The sequence below is a fragment of the Eurosta solidaginis genome, chromosome 1 (genome assembly GCF_040869045.1).
Source record: "Eurosta solidaginis isolate ZX-2024a chromosome 1, ASM4086904v1, whole genome shotgun sequence".
Lineage (NCBI taxonomy): Eukaryota > Metazoa > Arthropoda > Insecta > Diptera > Tephritidae > Eurosta > Eurosta solidaginis.
In genome coordinates, this window is record NC_090319.1 from 333522505 (window position 1) to 333540633 (window position 18129).

Sequence of the window (18129 nt, forward strand, 5' to 3'; positions counted from 1 at the left end):
GTTGTTGCTGAGTTAATTGCTGTATATGGTATAGCTGTTGTTGAGAATGTTGTTGTTGTTGATAATGGTTATGCAGCAGGTGTTGTTGTTGTTGCTGATGCACTGCACTATGCGGTTGCAATGCCAAAATAGTTGCAGATGCCGCTGTTGTTGTTGTTGTTGCTCTTGTACTTCCACTAATTGCTGCTGCGACTGGTGCAATAGCTGCAGGCAGAGTTGTTTGTATTGGCGGTGCTACATTGACTTTTGTGCAGGCACATAATGTTGTTGTTGCTGCAGCAGCTGCAGCTGCGGCGGCGGCGGCGCTTGTGGCTCCATTTGTTGTTGTTGTAAATGCCGGCCATCATGGCAGCTACACCAATAGGCTCGGTGCTAGCCATTCATCCTCAGCCAGCTGTTGGGTGGTGTGTAAATTGATGATGTGGAAGAGATGAAAAGAAAATTTGGTTCTTTAATAAAATGTTGATCATACGTAGTGGGGGTCTAATTACTAAGTAGAGTTATTCTAATGTAGGAAAGGGATCAGGGAATTAATTGCTGAACTGAGCTCGTCGTTGAAGCGACAACCACACGGATAAGAGGACTTTTACTTGACTGAATTTCTAACCGGGCACGTTTATTTACGCAAAAACCTTTTTCGAGTGCTGGTCTTCGACGAACAGCGAAGGTGCAGGAGATACTTGGCGACCTCTCCCCTGGTAGTGTCATAAATAACATGATCTGCTGAAGCGAAAGAGGGGATAAGGTCAACACATATGTATGTGAGGTATATACTTTTTAGCAAACGAGAAGAAAGATGCCTTGCCAATGCCCAGCCTGAGAGTAGCATAAAGCTCATGTAGCGCGCACATGTACCCGAAGTAATGCTAAACGTCGTATCTGGTAGGGGTAATTGCGCATGCCATGGGATACTAGGTTTCAGTGGGTAGCTCTTCAAGGAGAAAAAATATTTATTATAATGGAAAGAGTTTTAAAAATTCTTCGGTTTCTTAACAGGCTACCCAAAATATCTACAACGTCTTTAGTTTTTGTTAGGAAAGTTGCAATTAAAGTTCGGAGAACTACACTTGAAGTTCAAAGTTCCCGACTGTAGTAAGTAAACGACAGTTGAAGAGTGAAAAGTTTCAGTACAAGCTGATAGAAATGCAATTGAAGTTCAGACAATTCAATATGACTTTCAGAAATAGGAAATGAATTTGAGAATTCTGAATTGAAGTTAAAAAATTACAACTAAACTTAAGAATTTCCAATTTAAGTTCAGAAAGTTAACGCTGCAGTTCAGGATTCTCAATTTAAGATCAGAAATATAATTGAATTTCTGAATATTACAACTGAAGCTCAGAACTCTCAATTGAAGTTCAGAAAATCACAATTTTAACTTAAAACGTCTAGTTCAAGTAAGCAAATTACAGCTGAAGTTCAGAGTTCTCAGTTCAAGTCTAGGAACAACTGAAGTTAGCAAGTTCAAATTTTCAGTAAAAAAAAAAAAAAAATATATATAACTGAAGCTCTATATTATAAACAGAAAATCAGAAAACTAAAGTTAAGTTCAGAATTCTCAATTGAAGTTATAAAATAACAACTGAAGTTCAGTATTTCTTATTTAAGTTAAGGAAACTACAAACAAGTACGGAAGTCTAAGTTTGGCTGAAACCGCGCTGCTTGTTTAATATTGTTAAAAGGCTGCGCCATAATACATATACATAAATATGGTTCTATTCTGAACTAATTTTCGTTTAAAAGAAGCAAAAAGATGCAGAGGCTAACACCAATGACCTTGAGCGGGTAATAATGCATTTTTCCATCAGATATGGGAATTTTCCTACTGTTTAAAATTAAGTGTATACAAAAAAAAAAAACAAATTTGAAAAGGGCAGGGTTATTAACGAAATTTTCCAACTTTTACTAAAAATAACTTATTACCTGCGTCTACGCGTTTTTTCAAAATATTTTATATAAAAAAAATTATTTATAATTTAACCGATTTAGTCAATTTTTCGTCCAGTTATGGTTACATAAACGTTGGGAAATGCATTGTAAGAGAGGGGCAGTGCCACGCCCATTTTTCAAGATTTAAATTTTTTCCCATTTGTTGTTATAATGGCACAAAATACGATTGGCAAACACTATTTTGCGCTAAGATTTAACTTGTTATTTTTGCCTACGACTCTTTTTAAAGTCATTTATATAAAAGTGGGGGTGGTCTTTAACCGATCCCGTCCATTTTTTCTAGAAATATTTCCTGCTATAAGGAAAATATGTGTACTCAATTTTGTTACGATATGTTAATTTTTCTTCGAGTTATGGCTCCCGAAACATAGAAAATTGCTTAGCCATAAAAGGGGCGGTGCCACGCCATTTTTTTAAATTTGAAGCTTTTCCTATTTATTGTTATAAGTCCGCTTGGGAAATGAAATGGCATTGATATGAAGCTATTTTTGCAAAAATATACCTTTTTTTATTCGTCAACGGCCGTTTTAAAAATCTCTTATATAAAAGTGGGCGTGGTCCTTAACCTATTTCGTTAATTTTTCTTCAAAGCATTCATTATAGTAAAGGCAACCCCTCTGCCGAATTTTGTTACGATAGGTTAAACTATTTTTGATTTATGATTTATAATATTTTTGAAATTGATTTTATAACCAGTGAGCGGTGCCACGCCCATTTTATAAAAATTTTTCAAATGTTTATCAAGACTCTCAATATCAGTCCACACGTCAAATTTCAACATTTTAGGTGTATTATTTCCTAAATAATCAGGTTTTTTGTGTTTTCCAAAATGTTATATATAGAATAAGTGGGCGTGGTTATCATCCGATTTCGCTAATTTCTGGGCCCAGATAAGCTCGTGTACAAAATTTCGTGAGCATATCTCAATATTTACTCAAGTTATCGTATTAGCGGACAGACGGACGGACATGGGTTTTCGATACTGCTGATTTTGATATATGGAAGTCTATATCTATCTCGATTCCTTTATACCTGTACAACCAACCGTTATCCAATCAAAGTTATAATACCCTATATACAAGTACAGCTAGATATAAAAATTACAACTGAAATTCAAAATTCTCAATTGATGCTCTGTACAGTATCCTAAATTGAAGACAGAAGATTACAATTTTATTTGCGAATCCTCAATACAAGTCCAAAAATTACAACTGAAGGCCACAATTCTCAATTGAAGTTCGAAAAATTCAAAGTACTGAATTATCAGTTCCAGTTTAGAGATTACAACGGAAGCTCAGAGTTTCCAGTTAATCATCATCACAGACTAAGCGATTTTGGTCGTGCCGTAGCAAGTCATGCCAATTGGGAGCACCAAGGTAGGTAAAGTCTTCCTCAACCTGACTCTCCCGACTCAGTGGGGTCTCCATTCTTCTGCTTTCAAACTGCGGTGTTGACTGAAATTCTTTCTATGTCGGAGCGTCTTCTTCCATTCGCATAACATGACCTAGCTAGCGAAACCTTTGGGTTTTTATACGCTGCATCATTATACATCTTTCGTTACTCGCGGTTGGCATCATGGATTATAAATCTTCCGGAGAACATTTTTCTCGTAAACTTCCAGAGAGATCTCATCTTCTCTCGACACCGTCCATGATTCTCAGCCATACATCAGGCCAAGTATGATAAGCAACTTGTTCGTTGAGAGAAGACTTTACTTTCCAATTCCCCACTCAGTACAAAGTTGAATTTGTTGGAAAGTGTCATATTCCGTTTGATTTCTAAACTGACATTGTGATTGATAATTCCCGAATGGACGAAATCCTGCACAGTCTCGGATATGTATCCCTGAATAGTGACGTGGGTGCCAATAAGCGAACGTGCCCATTCTTTTTCTTGATGACAGCAAGTACTTTGCCTCCCCCATTTACCGCAAATCGCACCTTTTTTCTTCTCTTACTAATCCCAGGAAGTTAAAACTCTCATCGCGTTTATTCAGGCCAATAATATCAATATCGTTAGCATACGGTAGTATTTGTACGCTCTTATAGAAGGCTGTAGCATTACGGTTAGTTCTGCTCTAGAAATATCTACCCAAGTATTATGTTAAAAAAAGCGGTATGAAAGGGAGTCACCTTGTCTAAAGCCTAGCTTGATTTCATACGGCTCGGGGGCATCCTTCACAATCCTTACGTAGCAGGTGGTGTTGCTCAACGTAATCGGCAAAGCCTTATTAAATTCGCAGGGAACTAAGGCGCAGACACAGCAGCACACAAGCAGCTTCTTTTCGCGCTGAAAAGTGCTATTTTGAAGTTGGCGAAAAGATGGTTAGTGTCGGTATTCTAATCGTGAGTCTTCTCTAGGATCTGGCGTATCTTGGAGCTGACCGATATTACATTTATCAGTTCTGACTGGCACTGATAAGGTGCAAGCAGTTTGTGGACTATGGGATTCAGTCTTTCACACAGTACGTTAGATAGAATCTTTAGCGCGATATTAAGTGGTATAATTTTGCGGTTTATTGCAACCTAAATTCAGGATTCTCTATTAAAATTGGAAAATTTTCAAATTAGCGCAAAAAGTTTCTGCTTAAACCTAAATCGCTCAGCGCTCATTTTTACCAAAACCTGTAGCACAAAATATTCTTAAAATCTGCTCAACTTATGCGGCATTTTAAGCCGCGAAGCTGCTTCATTGGTATGGTATTACTGTAGGCCACGATACCCTAAGACACAAATTAACGAGAATCGACATATCGAATTGCTTTGTTCATGTCCATACCATTTATCATTGCTGATACAATTACTACTACCCTGCAGTCAAACCAACTAGTTGTATACTAAAAGAATACTAGTTTGCAAAAAATCTTAACTAGTATGAGTTCTGTCTTTTTTTCCATATTACCTGGTATTTTTAACACGACGATGCCCTACGAAATATCAATTGCCAGCCTCTGTATCGGCATCATACCAATTGACAAACTAGTCATTATATACACCAATATCATACCAACTGACATACTAGTCAGTAGACTGGGTTGGTCCCCATACAAAAAAAAAAGTTGCTAATGTCCGCCCCTAAATTTGAAGATTATGTTGAGAGGGTTTCGAAACATTTTTTTAAATTTTTTTTGATCCTTCGCAATACAGCCAAAAAGGTTTTTTCGTTGTAACTTGGTTATTTGACGACCTACTTTTAAAATTGATATGTCATTATTTTGGCCTTGACCACATTTCCATTTAATCTCCTTTTAAGCTATGAAGTCGTTTTCACATGATTAGGTCAGCTAACAAAATTTTACCCCCCCCCCCCCCCCCCCCCACCTACCCCCCCCCCCCTCCCTCCCCCTAATGTATGTTTTTTCCTTACCAAACGAAAGTACTTAAAAATTCAAGAAAATGTTGCTTTGCAACCATATTCCTAAAATAATAAACAAAGAAATTATAGCACTTTCAATATTTATTGCAACTGTAATTTTACCTGATTCTTATTATACTTAGACCTGAAACTCATGATATTTGTGTAGGGTTTGGATTGAAAAGTTAATAAAGATATGCCAAATATCAGGAATAGGGGAAATCAAAGTAAGTAAGTGAGTCAAACCTGTAGTTTCGTATTTATAATAATAACGCTATGCAACAAAATCAACTTTTTTTTTGGGTATTGGAGAAAATCCACTTTTTTGTAGAGATTGAGGCTTAAGTAAACAAAGTACTATCTCCGTTTTTCGAACCGAAATTTTATTTTTTTGTTAACGCGTTCAGCAAATTGAAAAAGTAAAGGTGAAAAGTTAGAAGTCAGAAATCGTATTCAGAAGTCATAGTTTGACTTTTCTCCTCGTATAACAGCTGTTATACTAAATTTCTCAAAAAAAGAATCCAGCCCTTCTAATAAGGGAAAAAGGCGGACCACGCCCTAACTATGTACATATATAACTTTAAAATTTATCACTTCAATACATTATACTTTGGAATAAATTTTAATAAAAATACGTACATATATATGAAAACTAAAAAGTAACGCACTAACACACGAATGAGACGCAATCTCAAGACGCAGGGCTAAGGTTATGGGTTCACCATGGCCAGAACATTCCCACATTAAATCCCTCAAGCCAAGAGAACTGCTAGGGTTCATCATGGAAGTTGGATGGGATGAGGTGCTGACCAAAGGTCGCAGTGCAATCCTCAATAAATTATTTTTCTATCTAACGGAGAAGGGACGAACCAGTAGTGGTTGACTTTGTGAAAACAGGCCAAGCTGCACTAGCGCCGTCCTGTTATGAGTGTTAATGGAGTTCAGAATGGTGGTAGTGATATGCACTTTACAGAAGTCATGCTTATGGCTGGATACCCGAACAATTTCATTTAATTGAGGGAATCATAACGGCTTTAAACGTTTTCGTTACTGACTAAAGGGATAATAACGGTAGATACTGGCTGGGTTTCCGGTCTTTCTCTGTTATTCTGGAAAGGCACAGGCTTTTAACGAAAAGTAGAAAACATGTCTTAGGCTACTGATGCCCTCATGGGAGAGGTGTTTTGGCATCGGTATACGTCTTCCGTCTGGGACTATTGATATTGATGGCTTGGCCTTTTCAATAACTTCTTTAACCTCTGTTGAGGTAACGGTGAGGGTTGACTAGTCACGCTTGTATTTATGTGCCCGTTGATTTGGACGATATCTAGCATTGTCAAATGAAGTATGCATTGCAAATTGGCTACAGAAAGCACTCGCGCATTTCCTCGAGCCGACAGACGAAATTCTAGTCAAGTGAATTATTGAAATACTAACTAGTATTAATAACACCACAAAATTATAGCCAATGATCCATTAAAAAGCTGACTAGTATGAATAAACCTACAAAATTCTAGTCAATGAACTAGAATGTTTGCTGACTACTTTGGCTTTTGACTGCATTTTTAACCGATTTCGTATTTAGATTTAAGTATAAGTTGGTGACGTGTTGTAGGCATAGTAAGTAGTCCGCGTTGTGGCTGAACATTATTGGAACAAACGACGTATTGAAATGTAGTTTTGCAGGCAAGTATTCGAACAATCTGCGCAGTGTTATTGTTTAACATTTTCATAGTAGTATAGTTAGTTTACTAGACGAGTTTTAAAGTTTGAGATTGCTATAAGCGCTGCTGTGAGTACTGCGAGATGGACAAAAGGCCACGAAACCGTGAATACAACAAAACAATTGTAAATCAATAGGACATGAGCTCAAGACGAAATGACGATTAGTAAGGTTGGTAATATCACACAAAAGTTAGTATGAAATATTTACATAGTTCTACACGTATATCCCTTTAACAGAAAATTATTGGATTTTCATTGCTAAGTACACGATCTAGCGATTGTGTCAAAATAAAAAAAATAAATAAATAAATGTAAGGCGCGATAACCTCCGAAGAGATCTAAGGCCGAGCTTCTCTTCCAAATTGCTTCGTGCTCCTCTTGATTTTCCCTACAAATTGGCCGGACGGGATCTACATATTTTATGCCGACTCCGAACGGCATCTGCAAGGCAGATGAGTTTTCACTGAGAGCTTTTCATGGCAGAAATACACGCGGAGCGCTTGCCAAATACTGCCGAGGGGCGACCCCGCTTAGGAAAATTTGTGTCTAAATAACCTCACACATTTTTTGGATTAGCCTTTTCATCTGCGTTTATATGCGAATGAGCTTATTATTAAGTATCTGGTATATGTATCAGTAAACTAACCTGAAACTGTTGCATTGGATAGGCAACAACACCGGCGGCTTGTGGTAAGCCGTTGCTGACGCTTTGTGCTATTTGTGGAGCGGTGGCGCCAGCTAATGGCGCTTGAGTTGGCACACTTTGCCAAGTGCCAGGAATTTGAACGCCCATGCTGAAAATATGAAAAGCAAAGAGAAAAATAATAAACTAATTATTTAAAATTAAGTTCTAAGAACTAAGGAAAATATTACAGATCTAATATGATAATATGATAAGCAATGACTTAGGTTGACTTAGAACTAATCAAATTTTTATTTATAGAGAATAGCAATAACCAGACTAAAAGACAATAAGTTCTCACTAATGGATTCACTCAGTAGCGAGGAGTTGGTAAGGCGCATCCATTAGCATCTTTCAAAAATATGGTTGGATGAGTATATGCCTGACGTTTATCCTACAAACTGCGCCAACTATTGCTGAATCAGCCTTCTTAGTATCGTATATAAGATCCGTTCAAGTGTGTTGAACGGAAGATTGATGCCCACTATTAATTAACTGACTGCACCTTACCAGCGCGATTTCAGACCCTCATCAATAGCACGTAGGGAAGCTGCCTATATACTACTATGTCTAAATTTGGTTTCCCCGAAAAACTAATATGGCTGTGTAAAATGACGTTGAACTGCACCATCAGCCCAGTCAGAATTTGGAAGCACCTCACCGAGCCGTTCGATACTATAGAAGGTTTCAGACTAAGGGGCTCCTGGCATACTATTTCCTCAACTTGATGTTGGAGAAAATAATACAACCTGCTGAACTTAACAATATTCTATAAAAGCGCGCAATTACTGGTGTGTATGCTAACGATATCATCGGCCCGAGTACCTGCGTCGTTAAGTTTTGCTTAATTTTAACTGGAAAAAGAAGTGCAAGAAATTGGTTTGATGGTGAAAAACAGCGAAACAAGTACCTGCTATCATCGAGCAAAGAGTGAATGCATTTGCAAACCTCGTCGTTGGCAGCCTTGATTTCGAACGGGAACCAGCATAACCGCAAGCAACAACGTCAGCTTTGAAATTCAGCTAAACTCACTCTTGCCAATTACTGCTACTTTGGACTAAGTAGGTTGGTAATTCCCGTTGTTTTTGCTATAGCTATAAGGACACTCCCCGGAGGACTTGAGGGGTGTTATCGATGTTGATGGTCCTTTGCCGGATGCAGATCCGGTACGTTCCTGTAACAAGTATCATAAAGGTACTAGCCCGACCATCTCGCCAACGATTTGGTATGACGACATGCAACCTTCTAGGCAAACCCTCCCTCCCAGCCACTAGATCCATCAGGAGTTTGGGCTCGTCAGAGCCTCGGCTGTTAATGACACAGGATTCGACACGGGTAGGTGAGCTTGACCATTTGGTTGAAGAAGCTATATATTGCGCTGGCAACCACTTGCATTAAGTTTGGTTGCCTTCTACGGCAGGCATACCTACCGCGGGTATATTCTAAGCCCCCTAGTCCGCTGGGGTTACTCGTACCCGTCTGTGACATGGTGCAGAAGCATGGACAATAGCATCAGAAGAAGTGATTCTGGGAGTGCTCAAGAGAAAAGTCTTTAGGTAAGCTTTACGGACCACTACGCGTTGGCGACGCCGAGTAAAGCTTTGGTAATGAATAGTTCGAGTTTTATGCAGACATCAACATAGTCCAGCGAAAAAAAAAAAAATACAGCAGCTAGGCTGGATAGGGCATATTGTTGTTGTGCGCATGGGAGACAATGCTCATCTAAGATAGTATTGTAACGAATTTAGTCAATTTCCGCTTATTTGGAACCATCTGCTAACGTTCGAATCGCTAAACTGTTGAATAAATCACTCCAATATTCTGTATAGCAAAATGGTCTTTATTAGACCACTATATTAATATACTTCACTTTGCAGCTGATAGCGTGTTTAAATCAAACTGATTAGTCATTCTTCAGCTTGCGCTGCTTTTATACTCTCTGTTAACTCGTTCATCCTAAGGTCTAGTCGTTTCTCCAACCTGTTTTCCACAACAATTGCATCTCATGCTTGGTTTTATAAATTTATATTGGTAGTGTGTGTTTTTCTACTAGCCATATGCGTGTGTATGTGTGAATAACAGCTTCGCCTGATGACTACATATTTGTGTGTGCGTGATATCTCTTCGTCGCCTTCTTCAAAAGAGTGGCTGCTTTATTGTTGTTGTGCATTTATTTAGTAGCAGCTTAGTGACGCAAATATTCGTCACAGTGTTCTTGGTCGGAACCCGACTACAGAAGCAGAGGAAGTAGGTGGGAAAAATTTTGCATGCGTTAAATCTAAGATTTTCAAGATCTACTTGAGCAATATTATCGCTTCCCGATAGTCTTTCGCTTTTTTATACTTCTGTAATATTGAAAATTTTTTGAAAACATAATAGATATAAGTTATGAAATATAAACTAAAATTTGAAAAGTAAAATTTTGTTTAGAGAAACTCGCGTACTCTTTTGCACGCTAACTAAAGCCATTAACAACTCTTCAATTTCACTAAAGCTACCTTTATACACACACTCAAATTCGCACACATACATACATACGTATTGCTACTTATTCCTAACTTTTATATCATTACCCCATATATCCTTGCTGATAGCCTGCAAATTGTCCATATGTCGTAAATCCTTGCATGCCTTGCAAAAACTGCCCTGGCTGCAATGCGCTGGCGGGTGTGGGTGCACCTGTTGGGTATGCTGCAGCTGCTGCTGGCGGATACCAATAACCGGCTACTTGTTGCCCATATGCAGCAGCCGCAGCTGCAGCTGCTGCTGTACCAAATGGAAAGCCAGGGCTAAGTGCTTGCCCGGCTATGGCCGACATGTGATTGGGGTCACCACTTTCCTTGCCCCACGCGCACTTTACGGGTTGTTGATTGATTTCGGTGTTGTGCACGCCAACAATGGCATGAGTGGCGGCCTCTTTGGTGGAAAAGCTAGAAAAAGCAAATAAGAAATATTGTATACAGTTAAGTGTTACAAATATAGTGCGGTTACTTTTATAGCTTATAATTTATTTGAAAGTTAAAGGCAGTGGTATGAGATTATTCATTTATGATTTTTTTAAGAATAAAAGAAATGCGGTTAGTTTTTTATATGAATGTATTTAGCGCATTAAGCATGCACTTTGGGTACTTTTTCTAGAAAGCATTGTAAATTGAGCTACGTAAATAAGACAACTTTTAATTGCTCGATTTATTTTCTTTTCTGTGGTGCTTATTCATTTGCTATATTCATAGTCTTTTTCCAAATTTTAAACTTTTTCATCTAAACCTATCCAGGGCCCAAACCGAGTACTAGGCTTAAACTTGTTGATCCTAGTACTTTATTTAACTTAACCACACCTGTAGACAACACTTCAGTAGGGCCGATATTTTTGAAAATGAGATGCCTAGAATATAAAGGTAAATTAATGGCCTACAAAAGCTCGCTGAGACATACAAAGAGAAATTAATGAAGAAATCGTTGCACTGAATTCGAAAGTGTATAGGGCTGAAGAATGATGTGCGGCATGTTTTCAAAGCCGATATGTGAAAGCGATATGCGGAAGCCTGATGGTACGTGGACCAACGCAGAAGAAAAACCCTAATGTCGCTCCTGGATACACATTTTCCGGACACCCTTACAAAACACCAGAAGCTCCCGCAGCAAACCCGATTGTAAAGATACACATCACGCAAAAGCTGACTAAGTGGGCAATCACGATCTTCAAACTTTTCAGTGCTGCTGTACTAGATGAGGTTTTCCATGAAAAGCTCATTAGTTGCTTGGATGCATTGGAAAACTGGCTGCGTCTCATAAATGCCGCTTGTTTGTATTTTAATTATATTCCGTTGGGGGGGCGCAGTGATATGATCATTTTCACTTCAAAGGCTTGGAGAACCTCCCATAACGAGCTTAAGGACTACATATTGATTAGTTTTTTGTCCTTTTAATTAGCAACATTCCCACTTCTTCTTTTGTTAGATCTACGGAAAGTGGGATTTAGAGCATAGGGCGAGGGGGGCGAGAAGATCGTGGCATATGGTGATAACCTTGTTTTTGCTAGCACAGCAAATTTTTTCAAACTTTGTGTGACCTCAATCAGGTAGTATTTCGATGCAGACTCAACCAGTGGGGATACAGTTTTACCATTTATAAGAGTACTAACTGGGCACCCCCGTGTTAGTAGGCATGCAGAAAGGCTAGGGCTGTCGATGCTGTAGAAGTTGTAAAGATGCCGAAGATGATCAACCCATTTATAACTGAATGGTGTTGAGGAAACCCGAGAGCGCTGCTTGCGTAATTTCTTTATGGATAATCAATCCCTTATCAGATCTGTGAAATGGTTTGAAGAGGAAACATAATGGTATATTTTCCTATTATCATAACGGGCCTCCCGGTAGTGGCCTATGTTTGCTTTTACAGCAGCTATTTTAACCTAATCTAACATATGCTTGTCCTTATATTTAAGTGGTGGTCATAAAAGATGCTGCTTTGATCATTGAGCAACAAAGTGGGAAGAGGCTTAAAAAAAAAAAAAATAAATGTAAGGCGCGATAACCTCCGAAGAGATCTAAGGCCGAGCTTCTCTTCCAATTTGCGTCGTGCTCCTCTTGATTTTTCCCTACAAATTGGCCGGACGGGACCTAAATGTTTTATGCCTACTCCGAACGGCATCTGCAAGGCAGATGAGTTTTCACTGAGAGCTTTTCATGGCAGAAATACAATCGGAGCGCTTGCCAGACACTGCCGAGGGGCGACCCCGCTTAGAAAAATTTTCTTCTAATTGAAAAATCTTATTTCTAAAATTTTGATGTTGCTTTGCCCGGGAGTTGAACCCAGGGCATACGGTGTGATAGGCGGAGAACGCTACCATCACACGACGGTGGCCGCCAAAGAGAAGAGGCTTAAGACCCCCAAAAATGTAAACCCCAAAACGGCGATCTCCAAAACACAAAATTCTTAGACCATAAAAAATCTGAAACACAAAGATGGTCTAGACTCTAGAGTAATATTTTATAAGAGCACCAATATAGAAATAATCTCGAAATTAACGAAACTTTCCGGTGTTTATAACAAAATTATAGCTCTGATTCAAACAAATTTGATAGCTCCAATTTTCTTCTTCTCTCTACTTCTCTTAATAGTTATTATTGTATATAAATGTTTCTATTCTACTAATTGAAGTATTACACACAACTGTTGATATTTCTATTTTTTCTGTAGATGAACAGCTTTAAGTAAAAGCGCTTAACAAACCACTGCCCATCAAAGACTCGAAAAAAAATATTAAGCTGGTTTCGTTGGGCGACTTGAGGGCAATGAGCCGCCACAACTTTCAATAAAAAAAAAGTTGTCCACCCTGTTTTGATATTAAAACTTGACCTCATGAGCTTTCCACCCGCCTTTTCGTACCTAAAAGGTAGAAATCAAGAGTTATGTATGGCACGAAATTTCAAAAGAGGGCCACCTATAGCAACTTTTCTTTGAATAACTAAAATATCTACATTGGTGGATAGAGGGTCAAATTATACATTTTGACTTTACTTTGTTTTAAACAAAATTCTAAACTTTGTAAAAATTGGCAAATTTATTGTGGAATTACATTGGTGGACAAAACAGCACTTTTTTCTGTTGCATAGAGTTTTACTTTTGTTTCTCACTAACTTGGGGTCGCTGATTTCAAATCCTCAAATTTCTTCTAGCAGCTCGAGTTTTTGAAATACGGGTATCATACAAAAAGTACTTCTCTGTGAGCACATTACCATAGTAGTTGAAGTAACTGCTGTAATCCACTACTTTATTTTTTATGTGTTCATCAAGGAGAATGTGTGTAAACAATCCAAACAGTTTTGTTATATTTGTAGCATTCATATTTTTATGAAATTTCGTTTCAATCCGTCAGAACTAGTGAAACTTTCCAATATGGACCTATTCGGTTACCCATATGAGACTAATAACAAACCCTGGATTCCACGTTTCGTATGTAAAAGTTGTGCTGAATCATTACGCTTATGGAAGAATAAAAAAAAAACCTCATTTCAAGTACCAAACTCTTGAAATATGGTGTGAACCGTCGGACCATCAGAGCGACTGTTATTTCTGTGTGGTAAACATAACAGAAATTAACCGAAGAAATTATTCGAAATGGATTTATCCCAACGAGCTGACTTCTGTTTTACCAGTCCTTAGTGCTAGACATTCGTCAGAACCTAAGCCCAGTGAATTCCGACATCATTCAAAAGATTTCAAATACATTTCCAAATCATTTTAAAAACTGGGTTCTGCAAAGCCGAAAGCTGGAATTTTCGATGGCTCACAGATGGGAAAACTAATCTGTGATGCAGAGTTCACCAGCTCGTTTGGGCTGTGAAACACTTTTGAGCACACTGAGCATATAGACCAACTGATGCTACAATTCCAACATCTGAGTGTTAACATGAGTATCAAGATGCACTTTCTTCATAGCCCACTGGACTGTTTTTCTTAAAATATAGGAAATCTCAGGAAGAGCAGGACCTCCGCACTATAGAAGAGCGATATCAGGGACACTAGAAAGCACATATGCTAGCTGATTATTGCTGGAGTATTTAAAGTTGTGCTCCTGAATGAACTCATAAAAGGAAATCTCTTAATGGAAAACTTAACTTACTGTAATTGATAAAAATAAAGTTAATATATTAAAAAAAATTACATTTACTAAAAACTTTAATATTAGCTATATCGGAAACTAGAGCTGCTAGAAAATACTGGCTTCTTCATTAGAAATAAGCGTAAAAAGTACTTAAACAATCATGCAATAAAGTCCCATGCATCGGAAACTGTGTTGACCAGTGTTATCATTTCTTCTATTGGTCATAACTTCTGAGCGGGTAAAGATATTTACAATATTTTTTTTTTACAATTTTCGTTCTAATAATATGTATGAAGCATACGCTTTTAAGTGACTTGCGATACTTAAAGTTTGTTCCTTGACTTGCGTTCATGAGAAGAATCAATTTATACTTAAAAGACTCATGTACACTTATATTCACCACAATTGCATCATTGCATCCTACATTCGTCACAACTGGTTGGTTTTCTCTATAGAATTCCTCATTGCACTTAAAATTGTCTCCAGTGAGATGGTCACCTACAATCTATTTAAAACAAAAAATTGGTCAAAATATTCTTTCCATCCGTTCAGAAAGTATGATCAATAGAAAAAATGATAAATCCACGTTTGATTCGCAATTTTTTGCACTGTATGAAATTTTTCTAAAAATAAATTATAGTGAAAAGCGAAAACATGCTGCCCACAGCCCTGGCTTTTAACGATTTTTTTTTAAATTGTGCTCCAAAGCCACCGTGGTGTGATGGCAGCGTGCTCCGCCTATCACACCGTATGCCCTGGGTTCAACTCCCGGGCAAAACAACATCAAAATTTTAGAAATAAGATTTTTCAATTAGAAGAAAATTTTTCTAAGCGGGGTCGCCCCTCGGTAGTGTCTGGCAAGCGCTCCGATTGTATTTCTGCCATGAAAAGCTCTCAGTGACAACTCATCTGCCTTGCAGATGCCGTTCGGAGTCGGCATAAAACATGTAGGTCCCGTCCGGCCAATTTGTAGGGAAAAATCAAGAGGAGCACGACGCAAATTGGAAGAGAAGCTCGGCCTTAGATCTCTTCGGAGGTTATCGCGCCTTACATTTATTTATTTTTTTTTTATAATCGTTTGTAACAATTTTATTTCGTCCCAGTCTAATAAGTACATACAGATGTTATCATTGTGTATAATATAAACTTGCTACAAATACAGCAGTACAATCAACCAAAAAAAAAAGTATTCAAGTTATCCTTGTTAGCAGCGTAAACAAAGCATGAAAGTAGCGCAATCGGCCAAGGGATTCGTGATTCGTTCAATCTCGGTGCATCAGAGCAATGCGGCCTTTTGTGTTAACATGGCAGTTATAGAGTGTCGCATATGCACGTAAGCACACATACAGACATACAAGTGCATTAGTTTTACATACATATATTTGACGCAATAAAAGGGAATATTTTGAAACTACTACCAAAAGGACTAATTTGTAACTGTATAAAGAGGCTTGGCGAGAGGTTTCCCGATAGGTCTCCCAATGCGAGCTCAGCGTAAATTTCGATAAATTTGAGCTTGTCTTTTATACCAAAAGATACAAACTACGACCGTTAAACTTACCAGAATTAAATGGTGTGCGTCTAAATCTGGCAGATAAGGTCAAATTCCTAAGCGTTGTTCTGGACAAAAAGCTGAACTGGAAAGGCAACGTCTTTCAATCCCAAGGAAAGCGTACATTTTATTATTTACGGGGAAAACAGCCATGAAATGCAGATGGATTAAAACCATGATTAACCGACTCAACCATGCTCTGTGTTAAACGCCCAACGAGGATTTTGCAACCATTATTGTCACTTTAGCTGTCTATAGAGCAGCGGCAACGTCAGCCCAGCGTTTAAGGGAGTTAATCAACTGAAACAGTTAAACCATAGGACACTCTAGCGTACAAAACATATACAGTTTACTCCCTTCTAGCACGGGTCGCTGTGCAAATGCAACAGTTGCACAAAGCAACTTAGTTGTTAACATTACCAGTAGGGATAATTTGGCTGAGACGCATAGGTGCCTTGTTGTTGACAGCATTTCGATTTATACCCACGGGTCTAAGCTGAACGGCAGAGTTGGAGGTGCCGTCTAATTAAGAAACCAATACCTCGAATTCTTCTTTTTTAATTTCGGCTGCTATGAAATCTATTGGCTCTTACTCTTTGAATTTTGAATAAACACTAACGATGATGACCCAACAGAACCGTCCGCACCTCACATGGGTCACTGGGAGCAGTGACATTGCGGGAAACTGCATTTCAGATGAACTTGACAGGCAGGGTATGACCAGGTAGATCCTTTATGATTAAGTCAAGCATTCCCTAAAATGCCTTATATGCAGGCATGCAAGAAGATTATGAGAATTTTATTGTCGTTGATAAAGTAGTTGTAAAGAGGATGAAAAGAAGGAAACCGTGGATGATGTCATCTGCAACTTCCCGGCCCTAAGTGGTGGTAGGCCCTGCTTTCTGGGATCTCCCTTTTTCTTTAATCTGCGCCAGATCGTGGAGTGTGACATCAGGAACTTGATAGCCTTTATCCGGTACTGAAAATGATTAAAAGAGGCTTTTTCATTGTATCGCAACAAGCCTAATATCACTAAGTGTGGTCTTGGGCAGCTACTTCAACCTAAAATAGCCTAACTGTATAAAAAGGGTCCATTTCGAAAGTATTGTATTGACTTTCAGATACTATGAGAATTTAGTATATAGATTAGTGGGAAGGGTTTATGTTATATTTGAAATTGTAAGTCAGGCAATTGAAAAGTAAAGTCCTCTCTCGGCGAACGAAAATCATACTCTACAAGTCACTTATCGTACCCGTCCTGCTATATGGGGCAGAAGCATGGACCATGACAACAGCAGATGAAGCGGCTTTGGGAGTGTTCGAGAGAAAAGTTCTTCGAAAGATTTATGAACCTCTACGCGTTGGCGATGGCGAGTACCGAAGAAGATTTAATGATGAGCTGTACGAGCTATACGCAGACATCAACATAGTCCAGCGAATTAAAACGCAGCGGCTGCGCTGGCTAGGCCATGTTATGCGAATGAAAGATGATGCTCCGGCCAAGAAAGTGTTTCTATCGGAACCCGCCTATGGAAGCAGAGGTAGAGGGCGGCCCCCACTCCGTTGGAAGGACCAGGTGGAAAACGATTTAAACTCCCTTGGTGTGACCAATTGGCGCCGGTTGGCGGAGCGAAGGAGCGACTGGCGCGCCTTGTTGGACGGCCATAACCGTTTAGACGGTTAAGCGCCAATTAAGTAAGTAAGTAAGTAAGTTTATGTTATATTAAAGAATTATGTTTTAAACAAATTGCACCATCCAATTCACAAACATGCAAATAGCCTCTTATATTTACTGCTGGGTTCATATATATTGCACATCAGCCAATTTACTGTGGGGCGCCATTGTATAAGTGTTGGTGTAAAATGGTTAAAAGTATTGCAGCTGTAAAATCAAAAGCATTACCAATGACTTTGGTGTTGGTAACAAAAGCAACAAATCCACAACTACAGCGATCGCCCTCGGTATTTCCAAGTCTCCAAGCTCATTATGTTGGCAAACATTGCAAAACAATGCAACGCAGTAGAACAACAGAAAACAAAAATAGCAACATCATATAAAGTAAAACAAAAGCAGTATTGCTATAATAAAAACAACAACAGAATCAACAACATCAACTAATTGAACAACAGCACAGTTACATGAAAAATTTTTAGAAACAAGTAAAGGTGTTTAAGTTCGGGTGTAACAAAACATTATATACTCAGCGTGAGCTTCAATTATATATTTCATTTCAGATAAATTACTTGTCTACATAA

General features: G+C 38.5%; 1 protein-coding gene across 4 annotated transcripts in view; it reads right to left on the reverse strand.

Moving 5' to 3' along the window:
• Positions 1 to 221: 221 nt before the first annotated feature.
• LOC137237882 (cytotoxic granule associated RNA binding protein TIA1) overlaps positions 222 to 18129 on the reverse strand; it is a 648328-nt gene continuing 630420 nt past the window's right edge. For all 4 annotated transcript variants that reach the window (XM_067762218.1, XM_067762219.1, XM_067762217.1 and 1 more), the window contains 3 exons: positions 10285 to 10641; positions 7676 to 7823; positions 222 to 394 (listed from right to left, as the gene is read on the reverse strand). In XM_067762218.1, coding sequence (XP_067618319.1) covers positions 353 to 394; positions 7676 to 7823; positions 10285 to 10641 — 547 coding nt within the window. In that variant the 3' untranslated portion in view covers positions 222 to 352. The remainder of the gene's footprint in view (positions 395 to 7675; positions 7824 to 10284; positions 10642 to 18129) is intronic.